Source organism: Micrasema longulum, unplaced genomic scaffold, assembly GCF_059751315.1.
Source record: "Micrasema longulum isolate JH-2025_06_02 unplaced genomic scaffold, ASM5975131v1 h1tg000835l, whole genome shotgun sequence".
In the NCBI taxonomy this organism is placed as follows: Eukaryota; Metazoa; Arthropoda; class Insecta; order Trichoptera; family Brachycentridae; genus Micrasema; species Micrasema longulum.
In genome coordinates, this window is record NW_028278027.1 from 34,462 (window position 1) to 51,177 (window position 16,716).

General features: G+C 32.1%; 1 protein-coding gene across 2 annotated transcripts; it reads left to right on the top strand.

Moving 5' to 3' along the window:
• The first annotated feature begins 2,272 nt into the window (after window positions 1-2,272).
• Window positions 2,273-15,625, top strand: E(z) (histone-lysine N-methyltransferase E(z)). 2 transcript variants are annotated; one of them, XM_088230979.1, is made up of 15 exons: window positions 2,273-2,586; window positions 2,690-2,903; window positions 5,227-5,430; window positions 6,092-6,443; window positions 7,299-7,462; window positions 9,665-9,756; window positions 9,841-10,000; window positions 10,698-10,778; window positions 10,902-11,032; window positions 12,830-12,987; window positions 13,347-13,453; window positions 13,708-13,882; window positions 14,599-14,789; window positions 14,889-15,054; window positions 15,178-15,625. In XM_088230979.1, exons 1-15 carry the CDS (start codon window positions 2,512-2,514, stop codon window positions 15,236-15,238), a joined length of 2,331 nt encoding a protein of 776 aa, XP_088087105.1. In that variant the 5' UTR covers window positions 2,273-2,511; the 3' UTR covers window positions 15,239-15,625. The 2 variants fall into 2 exon arrangements, with proteins under 2 accessions (XP_088087105.1, XP_088087104.1); XM_088230978.1 differs by having other exon boundaries at window positions 2,277-2,586; window positions 9,656-9,756.
• Window positions 15,626-16,716: the final 1,091 nt, after the last annotated feature.

Consider the following 16,716-nt stretch of genomic DNA (forward strand, 5'->3'; position numbering starts at 1 on the left):
CAATCAGGCCCAGACTAGAAAAAGGTTGACCATGCCTGATCTAGACTTTGAAAATCTTAACAGTTTTTTAAATATTTAATTTTTTCAATAATTAAAAAAAAGATATAGAATTTAGTATAATCCCTAAAGAAGTAGTTAGAGATTGAACTAAGATTTTTAAATAATCAATGTATTATGAATTAATCTTTTCATTTTCTTTTAAATATATAAAAAGATTTACTCATTTAAAAGATAAAGAAAGGAAAATTATACATAGGTGAATAACAGAGTTATGGCCCTGTGATAGTGTTGTGGACTCACAAATCAAAGGAAAAATTATAAATCAGGAACAAACAAAATTGTGGTCCTGTGTTAGTGTTATGGACTTATAGACAACTCGATTTCCATCACAAGTTATTTACGCCTTTTAGGAAATGGTCTAATAATTTATATATTTTCTTAAATAATAACTTCAATCATGAAAAACCTTTTTTTCAAATAAAAAATAATAAAGTAAATACATTTATGATATTGTTTGTTAAAATATTGATATCAGATTTATTTACAGACTTGTAAACATATTTCAAAGGTGAATTTAATACCAATGTTGTAGCATTATTTAAAAATGAGTACAATAATATTTCAGTTCAATTTCGATAGATTAAAAACGTTTTTTGCAACGACGTGTCATTTTTGACGAAACTCTTTTTTTAGAAAATAAATATTATCGTTCGTATAATTTACCCAAATATTTCTATTTTGGTGGGCTCACTATTAGAAAATGGAAATCAAGTTGGGGTAGAATGGAATTCGAACTTTGGACCTCGGATCCGTGAGTCCGCAACACTAACCACGGGATCACAACCCAATTTTATTATTACTGGTACATAGGATATTGTAAGTTTTCTTATAAAATTAGTTATATTAATAATAAATGATAATGTATTTATAAAGGACAATATTTTTGATGTCTATTTTTATTGTTTATGATTCTAAAAATTCATTGTCTATGTTTAAGATAGTTACTTTTTCTGTTTGTGGTTGAACAACTAGTTGTGAACTAGTTACTAGTTGTAGTTCTACCAGCGATGCCATTACTACCGATTTTTCGGTAGATCTACCGATTTTGGGAGCAATCTACCGATTTACTGAATTCTATTGAAATTCTACCGATTTTTATACATTTCCTTGATTTTTTTCTATTGAACAAAATTTCAATAAAAATAAAACGAATACATATCATAATAATTTATTGTTTGTTTGCTCACTTAGGTTGCCATATATGTTGATTGTTTAAAAATTGGTTATCTATCGTTTATAAATACATAATTAATGAAATGAATTGGTTAGTATTGGTGAATGGTGATTCCCGGTTATTTTAAAATACATAATATTGTATTATAATAAATCATTGTCATAGAATTTCATGACATTATTTAAAAAAATCAATATCTCTTTCACTATTTTACACCTTTCATATAACAAATTATAGAAATGGTTTTTCTTCAGTTAATTATCTATTTTCTATTTAAATTTAGTTGAATCTTTGTTTTAGGCAATTTGTTCAGTAATTCAGCAGTTTGCAGTTTTTACATTTCAAGAACTTAAAAATATTAATTATTTATTTGTTTGGAAATGTAGTTTGATAACGAAAATTGACTAGCTGAGAATAACCATCAATGTTAGGGCCTTTATGCTGCAAGACGCTTCTACCTCCAAAAAAAAACTATTTATACCGAGTCATTGACAGGCTTACAATACACAATACTTTAATTTCCACAGAACGGCAATTAATATACATCATTGAATATATTTTTATGGAAATACATTCAACCGATGTATCTTTGTGCATATTTTTTTTTTGCATACATAGGTAATTTAGTGTGATTTCATTAATTTATTTCGCAACATACACACTTATATCAAAATATTTATGCCTTAAGCCCTTGAAGAATTTGTATGGTTTCACAAAAATACAGTACTGTTGGAATAGAAATCAAAATATCAACTTATGTTGAAAAAGTAATGAAACAAGATTTATCTGTATTCTGGGCCAGTTTCGCAAGCCGGAATCAATATATTTTGGTAATTCGCGTGTTGTAGTCTTTTCGGTTTTCAATTGTTCATTTATCAAGCGTTTGCGACTATTTAAAACAAGGGCCTTAGGCGAAACGGTGCTTTAATTTTGAACAACTGTAAAATTTATTTTTACGCTCCCCCCCCCCCCCCTCCTCACCCCCCAAATCTACCGAAATCTACCGATTAATTTTTCTGAATCTACCTATTTTCGCTTGATCGAGTCTGGCAGCTCTGAGTTCTACATTATCTCTGGATTTGGTTTTTCTTTTTGCCGTTTTCGGTTTCTGAGATTTTAAGTTTCTAGCGATTTTGATATTTTGATTTGACATCTCGGGTCTGGCTTGTTTCGCGGGCTACCGGTTTCATTAAAATTATCAATTTCAAAGCTACTACACATAAAAAAAAATAATGAATTCAGTTCCTCGGTAGGTAAAACATAAATGATTTATAACCATGTCAAAGTCTAAAGTTACGGCCGAGTGGAAAAAGCGGGTAAAATCTGAATACCTCCGGTTAAGACAAATAAAAGTAAGTTGTGTCTTTCAATTGATATTCTTCATCATTGAATTCAAAATTATCATTTAATTAAAATTTAGTGTGTACTCTAATAATACAAATATTTTTATTATAGCGCTTCAAAAGAGCCGACGAAGTTAAAGTTGCTTGGGCAAAAAATCTCCGTTTAGTTACTTCTACGTTAGAATCAGATGGTTTGAACAAGTGGGATGGAATTTCGAGAAATGAGACTGAGAAAAAGGAGAAATGTGTGCCTCACTGGCCAGCACTGGGTCCAGATCCGCCTCATAAGGATCACATGAAAAAAGCTGAAGTTGTCTGCTCAGATGGTAATTATATTTTTGTATTAATTTGTATGCTTTATAATTTTCTACTATTCGCGTTACCTTTCACCCCACAAGTAAGGCAAAACCGGTAAATTACTTATACTTTTTGGGTTAGCATTTTATAGATTCGAATGATTGTGGAAATTCATACATTTTCTTTGTGCATTGACTTGCGGCTAACCGGTAGCACATGTCCGTATACGAAAATTAAGGCATATGATATGTTCTTGCTTTGCTGTCAGAAATGGAAATTCTTAGAGCCCCCGCTGATTGTGACAAAAAGTCATAGTGACTTTTTGTCGCTGAGTCAAGTGCTATGGAGATATATGAGAGTGCGCTCACTGTGGTGACATGACAATACGGTGACAAAAGGTTCCAGCGGCTGGGGACATTAGCGTGACGTGACTGTCACCCGGCCTGTACATTGCTATGGGAGTGCGCTAACTAGAAACTTTTTGTCACTCTGCCGGCAGACGCCTACCGAACGGACGTGTGTTTTGAATTTTTCAGTTATATTTAAGATTAACATCTTACAACAGAGATGAAAAACATTTTCGACAACATAATATAGAAGTCTAGGCATCTGCAGGGCTTATGACCTGTCATTGGCTGGTTTAAGTGGCCACTTTACACACTGTAACATTCACCATTCTACCCATATTTGAACATCTATATTTCTTAAATTCTTTCATCTGTTGATGTTTGTGAAGTTAAAGAGCTGAAATTCTTATTTATGCGGGCGAGATTTAAGATGGCTGTTTCTCTGCAAGAAGATGATATTGACAACGAATTGTTAATGGAAGACATAGAGAAAAGGCCAGTGCCTCGATTATGAACGCTGTCTTCATCTGTATATATTGAGACGGTATACTTAACTTCTGTACTATCTGTATCTTACCTCGGTATGTTCTACCTACTAGTCACATCGACATCATATGATCGAAACAAGCCAACGGAATGACCGCAAACAATTAGTCCGCGTTCCTTACGTCATTAACATTTAAAATAGTTCTCATTTTTATTTTAAATAGGCTTATGTAATAAAAAGTGCTCACTTCAAAGTGTAAAAAATCAGGTTGTGGTCCTGTGGCTAGTGTCTCGGACTCACGGACATGCAAATATTTCTTTTTATATAAAAAAAAATCTTTGCATGTCCGTGTTTTGAAAATTTTGCATAACTTTTAGAAATCACCTAGACGGTACACTTAACGATCGTCTGTATGTATCTACCGATTGACTACAAAGCCGGCTCCTATAATGTCTTGATACATACACTCGGAAAGATAGTAAAACAAATGGAAAAAATATAATAACCAAATAATTTTTTTGGAGAGGTAACTTTCTGATGCATATAATCGGTGTTCTTCGCTTAGATACTCTTATTTGTTAATAGGAGAGAACCTAGCGACATTATTTCCACATCTAGGCGTTCATTTTATTAAAGTGACAGTTATGTCGGAATTTAATTCGACTTCAAAACTTACTTATTTCTCTCTCACATTTTTAATAGGCTTTTGTGAAAAAAAGTGCCTACCTCAAAATGTAAATTTTTTTTGACACTTTTAATGCGTAGATAAACGTAGCGAGGGGTTCTAGACTCGTCGGTATAAAATGATGTACTTACATCATAACTTGATGGTGGGGGTATCGATACTATACCTTAGTAGTCGGTCGGGAGACTTTAATATTCAACTATGATGTCATACTGAATCTATGTCATTTTAGAGTCTAGATATGTGTACCGTGACGTACGCTTCCTCTTGATTCATATCAAAGTACCTACCCGAAACTTAAAGGTGGGGGGTTGGTAGTATATCTTTATAATCGCTAGAGGGAATTTATCTTCAACTATACCGTCAAGGTAAAGGTATGACGTCATTATCTTCCCATCATAATCGAGGCCCAGCATTGCATACAAAAAAAATTAAGGAATTCTCTGATATTCATTTGAAAAGGAAATTGTGGGACGAGATTTCAATTCAATTATTTCAAAACTGTTTATTGACATACAAAAATAATTTTAAAAACTTGAAAGGATATTGACGTAATTCAGAATACAGGGTGTAAAATTTTCCTTTTGATAATTGTTCATTATATATGGGATGTACCCAGTAGTGTTTCTGTCGTTTAATTTTCCTTCTGCATAATTCAAGAGCGCAAATCACTGCGACCTCTTCGAAATCCATCGCTAAATGAACATTTTGTCACCAGTAGTTGGTGCATCCACAGTGACACAACGTGACGGTGACAAAAAGTCACAGTCAGCGGGTGGTCTCAGATAGCGGGAGCCAACTCACTGGTGTTTATTTTTACTAAACATTTTCAGGTTCAAACCAGAGTGTGCTTGTTCGTGTGATCTATGCTGTATCCCCTATTCCAACCATGTACACTTGGGCACCTACTCAGCAGAACTTCATGGTTGAAGATGAGACTGTTCTGCATAACATTCCATACATGGGTGATGAGATTCTGGACCAAGACGGAACATTTATTGAGGAATTGATCAAGAATTATGATGGCAAAGTTCATGGTAAAATAATTTGTTTATTTTTTTATATTTTTAAATCTTGAAATAGGGCACACTTAACCATATTCTTATGTGTGCCCTTATAATAATACTGTACATATTATATTTAATTTATATGTTATTTAACACATGTTTCTTAACCGTCTGTCTGAATTTTGATATTTTTTTCTTCATAAATGTGTTTTCCCATTTCATAATATTTTTTACTGCTTTATATAAAACAGAATTTTGTGACCTTGCCTTTTTTTCTAAATGGGAATCTGGTTTTTACCTTTTCTCTGGTATTGTGATAATATGCTCAACCTAATTAAAAATACTTTTATTTTTAAAATAAAAAACTAGGCACACAAGTGCTCAGTCTTAAAGTAGTTTTATTATTCTTTGAGTACATTCAAATCTTGGTAAACAAAAATTTTATACAACCCTCTAGGAATTCTTTCAACATTGACATATATTTCTTGATGAAAACCTTTTTGATAAGAGAATATGATAATCTAGGCATTAACAGGGCAGTGTGGAGTATCATCATTTAAACCAGAGTTCCCCAAATTTTTTTGCCCCGTAGATCACGTGTCGATTTTTCAGTTTTAGGTATACTCCCTGCTTTCTTAAAATTGCGCTAAATAAATTATCATAATTATTTTTATTTAACAACATTTTCCAGGTGACAAAGAAGGTGGTTTTATAGATGACCAGTTATTTATTGACTTGGTACATGCTTTGGTACCATATCAGACAAAGGATGATGTAAGTGAAGAAAAGAGTGCCAAACAGGAAACATCTGCACCCAGGGAGACCAGAGAACTCAGGAATTCTAAAGATTTTTCAGAAACTGCTCACACAGCCAAAGAAAAAAAATCTGAAGTTACAGAGATTTTAAAATCTGATGATTTAAAACTAGATGTGGCAGTCAATGATAAAAAAACTGATGATAAGCAGTTTCCCATTTTTACAATTTTTCAATCCATCAGTTCCCAGTTTCCTGATAAAGGCACACCCCAGGAACTGAGAGAAAAGTGAGTTTTTTAAAAATGAGTATTTTGAAAAAAAAATTGTATTTGTTTATACATCAGTAAAATACTTGTCAATACAATCAGTAAAAACAGCAAACTTAAACATATTATGTAAAAGAGTAAATATGCTAAATTAATAATTCATTATGGAAAGTATAAATATTAATATCGACTGATTAAATTCATTATTATTATTATGGATAACTTATATAGCGCCATTTTCGTAATATAATACCTCAAGGGTGCTTTACATAGTGATTCTATAGATAAACAAATTTAATTAAAGCTTTTAAATTTGTAATTTAATTAAAACAATTTATTTTGTTGTCTCATGCTACGGATTTATTCAAATGATTTAGAGAACAAGTGGGTTTTAAGTTTTTTCCGAAACATCACTTCACTTTCACAGCCTCGCACCTCTGCTGGGAGAGCATTCCATGACATAGGGCCTGCGACCGCAAATGCGCGTTCACTAAATTTAGTGCGCTGTTTGCGTAGAGGTATGATAACTTTTCCTCTCGCCGTAGACGTAGCTGATCTAAGCGTGAGACACTATTATATCACACATATTTTTTACTGATCTTGAGAATTTCAATGTGTTCTCTCACACAACTATAATCCATTGCTTACTATTAATATTCCTTAGAGAGCGAAAATCAGCCATGTAAATATAATTAAAAATAGAATACAGATATTTTACATAGAGTAATTCTGCATTACATTACTATTTGCAAATGTATATTTTGGCACAGTTATTTATGAGTCAACAATTACTGCTCATTATGTTCAAAATAATTATCATTGCGAAGAATGTTTATTTTGAAATTATTTTAAGCGTCTTAAAATGTTTTTTATAAGGTATATAGAATTAACATCTCGAGCGGATCCAAATGCTCTGCCCCCTGAATGCACACCCAATATTGATGGACCACTTGCTGAGAATGTGTCTCGAGAGCAGACAATGCATTCCTTCCACACGCTCTTTTGCCGGCGGTGTTTCAAATACGACTGCTTTTTACACAGTATGTGCTTATTTATTTATCTCAATTCAATTTATTAATTGGTATTCAACTATAGAAATGTTGTGTTAAATATCTCCATCAAATGTAATTACATTATTAATTTATGCAAACTCTCGATTAATTTTATGATCTATATTTATTTATTTTATCTTAGTATATGTAATGTAGGTTCAGCGATTAGTCTCTTGCTTCAGCTTTATCCAGAATAAAATATGAACAATTAAGGTTTGAAAATAGTACTTATACTAAGAATAAATTATAGGTATATCTTACATTTAAAAAAGAATAATTTCAGGCCTTTTATAACACATAAATACTTATTTATATGCTTAGATCCTGAACTAAAAGCACGCTTATGAACAAACATGTATGTATGACCTATTTAAAGTCTTATATTATGTAGTATATTTACATATTTGTGTATTGTTTTATAAGATCCCAGCTAATGCTGGTTTATTTTATTATTTTGGCAATCAGGAAGCCAGTCTTCAGGTAAGGTGATAAAAATAAATATGGCATTTTTCATCAAACCGCATCGCTCGAATAATTCACTCATTTCATTAGTCAAAATTTAATTTAGTGTTTACTTATAATATCAATGAGGAAGTTCAGCGCTATGGAAAATTGGATATAAAAAAATGATTTCTTACATGCAGTAAAAATGAGAGCATTTAATTGTATGGCGAAGTTTCTCACAAAAATTTCAAATAAATGGTTTTAATAAAAATGAGCTGCTTTGAAATGTCACAAATTCTTGTAAATAATGTATATAACCAATTAATTATAGCGGTGTTATGATAGATTTCCGGTTTCCGGGTAGCCATTTTCTAAAAACGTTTAGTGTATTTTGACAGCTACAGGGTTTTACTTTTAAATGGCAACCGACAACAACTCTTGAGGTCACGGACGGAGTAATTACAAAACTTAACAATGATAATACGATACATAAATTTTTGGCTTAGTTTGATAGTCTAATTAACGAATAATAATATTTATAAAAAAACACTGAGCTTCCTCATTGTATTTCTTTTGTATATTTTCTGGCTGAAATACACCATATTTGTATTTTCACCTAAATAGGACATGGTAAGCAAGAATATTTTCAATCAACTGTTTTAGGGCATGCTTAGAAACTTCTTTTATATGTATGTCTATTTAGACACTATCTTTTGCAATCCTATGGAAAGAGATAAAAGAAAACTGCTTGGGTTTTATTGTGAAACCACTCGCATGTTCCATTTTTTACAGTGCCTTTGAATTAAATTGGTGCTTTATAAATCCTTTAAAATTATCATTTAAAAATTAATTATATTATTTTAGTAGTTTATAATAATCAACACCTTTAATAATAAAGGTGGTTTCAATGATTGCTAAGTGCAGTAAAAGAATAAAAACGTACGTTTTGTAAAACACGGTAATTCACTGTTTATTCACTTTCAGTTATAAAGTTAAAATAGTGGATAGGGTTGATGTGTCTATATTCATACAATAATTTGGAATCTTTATGTATTGTTTCTCAAACTATCATTATTCCACATGCATATTTTATTTTACCCAATCTTTAATTTGATTGAATCGTTAATTTTGAAAATGACAAAAGTGAATATCCATTAAAACTATATTGGAAGGTACTAATTAAGTCCACGCAAGTCAAACTAGTTGTATTTTTATAGTTTTGATACTACAACAATGAAATATCAATTCATATCTTACATTTTTTCAGGAGTATGTTTTTTCTTTTTCGAATAAAATCATTGATTTCATAATTTGGTCATTTTTGAAATTGATGATTTAATTTCAATTCTAAATGAGATTTTTTCATATCATATGTATATATTTCTTTATTTAATTCTGTCACAGTTTTCATTATAAACCCTATCAAAAATTGTTGATAAGTACCACTTTATTTTTAAAATATATAAATGCCTTTATTTTATTTCAATTTTTAAAATAAAAATCTCCTTTTATGACTTTTTCATCCTGCTTTGTACCCATTTAATTTATTTTTATCATTTTGTGGACATAACAATCCCCATCGAACAATGATTTATTATTTGTTAAATTATTTCATCAAAATTTTAGCCTTACTGTTTGTGCTTACTAGTTTCTAAGTGTTAATTAAAATATTTTTCATGGAAAATATCTTAATACTTTGTGAGTGAATTTGCAAGTTCCTGATGTGCATAATTTCAGGACTTCAAGCTTGCCACCCCGGACCTAATCTGCAAAAACGAAAAGGTCCTGATTTAAAACCATTCTCCGATCCCTGTGGATCAAAATGCTTCATGCATTTGGTAAATATAACATTATTTTAATAGTCACACATTCTAGTGAGTAGGTATGGGCATTTGTTTTGTATATCATTTGTTCTGTTTTAGGATGGCGTCAAGGAAAAATTGGCGTTGGAAAAGAAAGCAGAAGAAGTAGCAGAAGGAGAGAGTAGCAAAGGAAAGGAAAAAGACAAAAAAAACATAATTACTGACTCGGGAAATGAAGCCAGCTCTGAAGATAGTAATGATAGCAACAAATTTGCTAAAGGTAAATCTTTAAATAATATGCAGGAGTACTGATACGTAGTTTATTATTACTATAATAAATATTACTAATAACCGGAAGTGTGGCTGTAAGTTTAGTAAGTAGGAGAGATAATTCTAGTATGACCTTGCCAGGATATGTGGGTATGCAGATGACTGTAGGTATGTTGTTGTTACCAACAACATACGTATACTCCTTACAGTAACAATATTAATAAAATCGGACTACACAAAAAAAAAAGTGTTTCTTCCTTTAAAATGAAGGTACATACAAATTGTGTTGTATTAATGTAAAAAATGGTACACAAATCTATAAAAGTACCTTAGTAAGAAAAGTCAGTTAGAGTATGGCTCCTCAGTTTTGTCTCTTCACTGTGTTTCCCATATAAATAGCATGAAGAAAGTTCAACACAAGTTTTTAAGGGTTATTAAAAAAAACGCATTTAAGAGCTAGACCACAGGTTCCTAAACTTATTTGACCCACTGCCCCCTTTTCAGAAAAAAAAATTACTCAATTCCCTCTTATTTTTTTTTGTGTTCAAAAAAATGGGATGATTTATTTACTTAAATATTTTTAAAATTTAATTACATTTTCAGACCATTTCAAATTTTTTGTGGTAATTGATTAAGATTACGATTAGATTTCAATACATTGTTATTTATTGTCATTTTTACATTTTATCATAAAAAAAATATTGCAGGTAGCAACAGTAATTCAAGCTCATGGAGCAATGGAAAAACTCCAATACAAATTACACAGAACTCTCCATTTTCTCTTTTGGGTATGTCAATATTCTTACTATTCTAATAAGATGTGTTTTTAAATATAGCTCATTGTGGTTATTTATAATATGTTTGAATTGCATTTATTCGGCATATTTGACAGTATTATGTTTGTATTTTAGAATTAACAGCAGATGACACTGGCCCAGAATGGACAGGTTCGGACCAATCAATTTTCCGGAGTTTGCATAAAGTTTTCTTGTCCAACTATTGTGCTATAGCACAAGTAATGTTGTCAAAAACTTGTCAACAGGTACAATAATGATTTATTTGTGACCCAAAAGTAATTTTACATACTTTAAAATTTAGACACCAGTTTTGTATCCTAGTGCAAAAAACACTTGTTTTTTGTTAGTAGTGGATTGTGTGCATTGTAAATGTATTGTTTTAGCATTTTTATAATATTATAAACAATATCAAAGCCAACAATAAATAAGTGAAGAGCATTTGCGACATTGTATGCTGTTTTTATTTAATCAAATTATGGAAAATATATTTTGTATGTTTGTTTTTAAAAATTTATTGTTGTAATATAAAAAAAATATTTTAAAAATGATCAAATATTACATTTACTTTTGGGTCCCCCTAATATTTAATGAAACTGAATCTATAAAAATATGTTTTTTATTTTTTTATAAAACAGCAATATACAAAGAAATATTTTATTTTAACAAATGGTCTATTCATGGGTAGAGTTAGAGGAAAAACACCAGGGTTTTATATCTTAACACATTTTTAAATACATTTACATAAATACTCAAGTAATTCTGTTGCCGACACGCGCGCGCGTCCAGACCAGAGGGGTCGCGGGAGGACACTAGGCTAATGAAAAATTCACCAATCCAACTACTGCTCCAGTTCCTGGTTTCCGGTTGTAAATCCGGAACCGAGACTGTGCGTCGCTAGCAGCGGCAGGACCCCGTGATTCGTCGTGAGATGAATACAGGGACTGTGCACCTGGCTACGGCCTCAATCTGCGCGACGTTCGCTCCCCGGGGGGGTACTATTGTTGCCAGGAGAGTCCCTAGTAAAGGTCGATCGCCCACACCCTGCAGCACAGAACCTCGTTGCTTAGTCTGTGAGGTAACTCCATCTAGAGCCTGGCTTACACAGCGTTCTGCAAGCAGGAGGAACCTTCAGTCGGGCTAGCCACGACTGCAGGGTGGAGTGCTCAACGATCTTCGGACTCGGAGCGGAGCGGGGCAAAGGGTGATGATTTGACTATGTAAATAAAACGAAGAGTAGAGAAAAACTGAATATTTATTATTTCAAGTTGCACATGCACCATTAATTAATTTACACCATGCTGCAGTCGATCACAAAAAATTGTACACTTAAAGAGTTTTATGGTTTTTACTACACAAAATTACATATAAGTAAAAAAAGTTGAAATATTTGAAAATATATAAAAATTTATATCGGGTTCATGAAGTCCAGTCCCCGACCAACTATTTGGGTGGAAAAAACTTTCCTTTATTAAAGGGCTGGCCCCGGGGGACTGGATTTACCTTGTATTTAGGTAGTTACCTCAAAAGCAGAATTTGATATGGCCGTTCAAAGTCCAGATATCTGAGTCAAGTACATTTGATATAGCTCATCAGGTAAATTAAAAGTTCAAAAAGTATGCATTTTTTTATGCCGAATTGCAGACAATTAAAAAAGATGATGATTGGTGAATACCGCAGCGAGATCAGCCCCCGGGTGCACCCGGCATCGTCTGTGTCGATTCCAAATCCCGCGGCCTTGTTTCTCGCATGAAAATTCAAATAACAGTGTGCAACAGATAATGATTCTAAATTAACCAAATAAAAATTAATAGGATTGGAGTTCGTCAGACCTTCAAATATCGAAATTAAGTTAAAATAATAAATAACCAATAGACTTCAATAAATTTCTTAAAATAATAAATTTAAATATCAACTAGATTCCAAATGGATTAAATTCCACAAATATTATCCTATAAAAATCATGATTAAATTGATATAAAAAATAGTCAAAATAAAAAATAAATATCAAATGGCGTCCAACACAAATTCTTTTTATTTTTTAGGTTTATGAATATTGTCAAAGTTCTGCACACGAAGTGGCATGTGAGGAATGGGGTAGAGATTATACATCCCCTCCACGGAAGAAGAAGAAGAAACATCGCCTATGGTCTATGCACTGTCGCAAAATACAGATGAAAAAAGATTCGGCTTCTAATCACGTGTGAGAGCAATATTTCTTATCAATATTTATAATTTGTAAATAACTTCGTTTTACACTACTGAATGAATTATCTACCAAAGTTTGGTTAGTCGACCCATCAGGACAAATAATAATAACTTAACTTGAAATTATACATTATGAATAAATGATAGTTTTACATTGAAATAATATAATAAAATATGACATAATATGTAATGTTTTTCAAATAAAATTATTATTAATGTAGGTTAAGTATGAAACAATCGAAGCAATATTATATAAGAACCAGCAGGACTTTATTTTTAAGATTGTTGTGTAAACATTTTTGAAAAAAAAAACACATTATGTAACCATATAAAGATAATTCTTTATTTTTTTAGATTTAATTTCTCTCCATGTGATCATCCAAATACACCGTGTGATAGTACTTGTCCCTGTATTCAAGCTCAAAACTTTTGTGAAAAATTCTGTCAATGCAGTGGTGATTGTAAGTGTACATTTTTTTTTATATTTCTAAACAACGTATTTTTCAAAACTGTATAATTATATAGTAGTAGACAGTTATCGACAGTCTTCTGCAGTGCCTCTCGGGGACTATGAAAGCAGGGTCAATCCCATTAGTCAGCAACAGCAGTATGTGACCCAGCCGCTCCCAGCGCTGCATTTTCACATTTAAGACTGTTATGTTTTCCTTCAAACCTCGTTCCTGATATAACTACATATCCTTTTGTTGAATTACAGGTCAAAACCGATTCCCCGGATGTCGTTGCAAAGCACAATGCAACACAAAACAATGCCCGTGCTACCTTGGAGTAAGAGAATGTGATCCTGACCTATGCACACAATGTGGAGCTGATCTTCCATTTAATGTATCTCTTACTTCCGGAGTTTCTTGTAAAAATGTCTGTGTGCAAAGGTATGTTTTATATTACTATGTATATCATAGTAAAAATGACAATATTTCAACAAAGAAAGAGAAAGGAAATCATCAAATTATATTAATTGATTGTGTACCATAAACTGTGCCGCTCTAAGCATGTTAATTATCCCAAATTCTTAAATAAATACACATATTATGTAGTTATAAATTAATATTTGTATAAAAAATATTGTTTCCTTTACATTGTTATCAATAGATAAACCAACAAAGGTCTTATCATACAATGTTTCATTTGCGTATGGAAATAACAGGGTCTTACTTATACACTTGATATAAAATTACACCTAGTCGTGGTAGAATACAGATAGGAATACCATCCTTATTCTACCACTATGCCTAGGCGTAACTATATCACGTTTATAAGTAAGGCCCTTTAATAATAGCATAGTTAGAATCATGTACAATTAATTATGATAACACTATCTACTGATGTAAAGAAGATAAGGAACACAATGTATTACATTAGTTAGTTGTTTTCTATTTCAAATTTTATAATTCCGTACATAAATAAAAATGGCAACATGCATTCTTTTATATTGACCTAAATTATTTAAAATAAATTAACATGAAAATTAGGACACCATAGTAGATTTAAAAAAATATACTCTAGATATAATTGAATCCAATCATATTTTTAGCCAGTGGGCAGAACTTATTTAGATTAGATCGTTTTATAGGAGCTTTTATTTCAGGGGATTACATAAACATTTGTTGCTGGCACCCAGTGATGTGGCTGGATGGGGAATTTTCTTGAAACAAGCTGCTCACAAGAATGAATTCATATCAGAGTATTGTGGGGAAATAATCTCACAGGATGAAGCTGACAGGAGAGGAAAGGTGTATGACAAGTACATGTGCAGTTTCCTATTTAATTTAAATAATGGTGAGCATTCCTTATATGCAAATAAAATATTTAATAGGTAAAGGAGGAACTTGGTCTCATTTTGTAAAAATAATCAATGCACCACTCTTTATTTTTCAGATTTTGTGGTTGATGCAACGAGAAAGGGGAATAAAATCCGTTTTGCGAATCATTCCATTAATCCAAATTGCTACGCCAAAGTTATGATGGTTAACGGTGATCACCGAATTGGTATATTTGCAAAGCGGGCTATTCAACCTGGAGAAGAATTATTCTTTGACTATAGGTGTGTAAAATTATAAGTAATAGTTGATATCACATAGGGATTTTTAGTCATTTTTACACATAGTGTTTATTAGTTTACCAAAGAAAAATATTATGTATAATAAACTATTGTTTTTTTTTACAGATATGGTCCGACAGAACAGCTTAAATTTGTAGGAATCGAAAGAGAAATGGAGTTCTTATAGTGTGCAGCACATTTTGAAAACTGCATGGTGAAACGGAAGATGTAAAATTTCCATGCCCCTAATCTCTCAAATTGACATTGTATTGATTATTACAGTGATATATAGTTCCACAATTAAGAAGCAAAAAACCTCTCAAGAATTATAATTGTCTACAAAAATGTGGCTATGACTTTTCAAGTGGTACTAAATTTTATGTATGTAAATAAAATTTCCTTTTTTTGGGAACAAAAAATATTTCATGTATGCAAGTACACTTCATATTACATACATACAATCGTCTTTATGTAGGACTCTACATAGATTGTTTCCAAGTGATAGATTTATCATGTAATTTACAATCATTTTAATATATTTGTAATCGAACTAATAAAAGCTTTGGTAAAACTACTTCTGCGTTTATTTATACCACGTCCCTGAATCAAATATAAACCAGACTTTCTTTCTAACTGGCAAAGAAGTGAATGAAGGTAGGCACCGCTCCTGGTGGGAGATTGTGTGTCTAGTTCAGTTTTCGCCGCTAGAGCACAGCGTGGCACACTGGCTCAGTAGCTATCGTGATGTCTGAGACGGCGATACCTTCGTTCGCTGCGCAACACGTTATAATTAAGTCTATTGCCCATGAGGGGGTGAAACCATTCGAAATTCTTAGGAGACTCTAGGCACAGTTCTGTGAGGAGACACTTAAAAGATTTAGTGTATTCATGGCACTGACAATTTTTGGAAGGGCAAGAAGCCAGAAAGGTCTTGGTGACCATATTTTTTGACTAAAGAAGTCATACACATCGATTTTCTTCAAGCACGTTGAACTGTAAATACTTAGTACTACAGCCAACTGCCATACGAAACAAAACAGGCATATCGTCTGAAAAGGCGTGACTTTCGGATAAGAAACATTATCCTGCTCCATGACAACGCCCGACCCCATACAGCTGCCCTTACTCTGTAAAAACTTAAAGAGTTTTCCCAGGCTACACTGGGACACCCTCCCTATAGTCCGACCGTGATTATCAATTGTTCGGCCCCATGAAAGAAGCACATGGAGGGCAACGTTTTGACAACGACGTGGTAGAAGCTTTCGTGCGTAATTGGCTGATGACACAACCAACTTCTTTTTACGATAACGGTTTAAAGAAATTACCAATTCGTTGGAAAAAATGTGTTTTAAAAGCAGGAAATTATGTGGAAAAGTAATTTTTAGCATTTGTATTTCTATCTTTTTTCAATAAACCATTAAAAAAACATTCCGGTTTATATTTGATTCACCCTCGTACGTGAACTTTAAATGGCCTTTATCATGACAGTATTGTGACTACAAATGTTATTATTGCGTCAGTTTCCTGTGACTTAGAAATTTAAGGAAAAGCTAAAGATTGCTAAAAAACGAACATTAGTCCTCTTTAAAACAAGTTACTCTACCCTAAATTCAATTAAACTCTTAAATTAGTTTTGAATAGGTTTTTTCATATAGTATAGTAAAA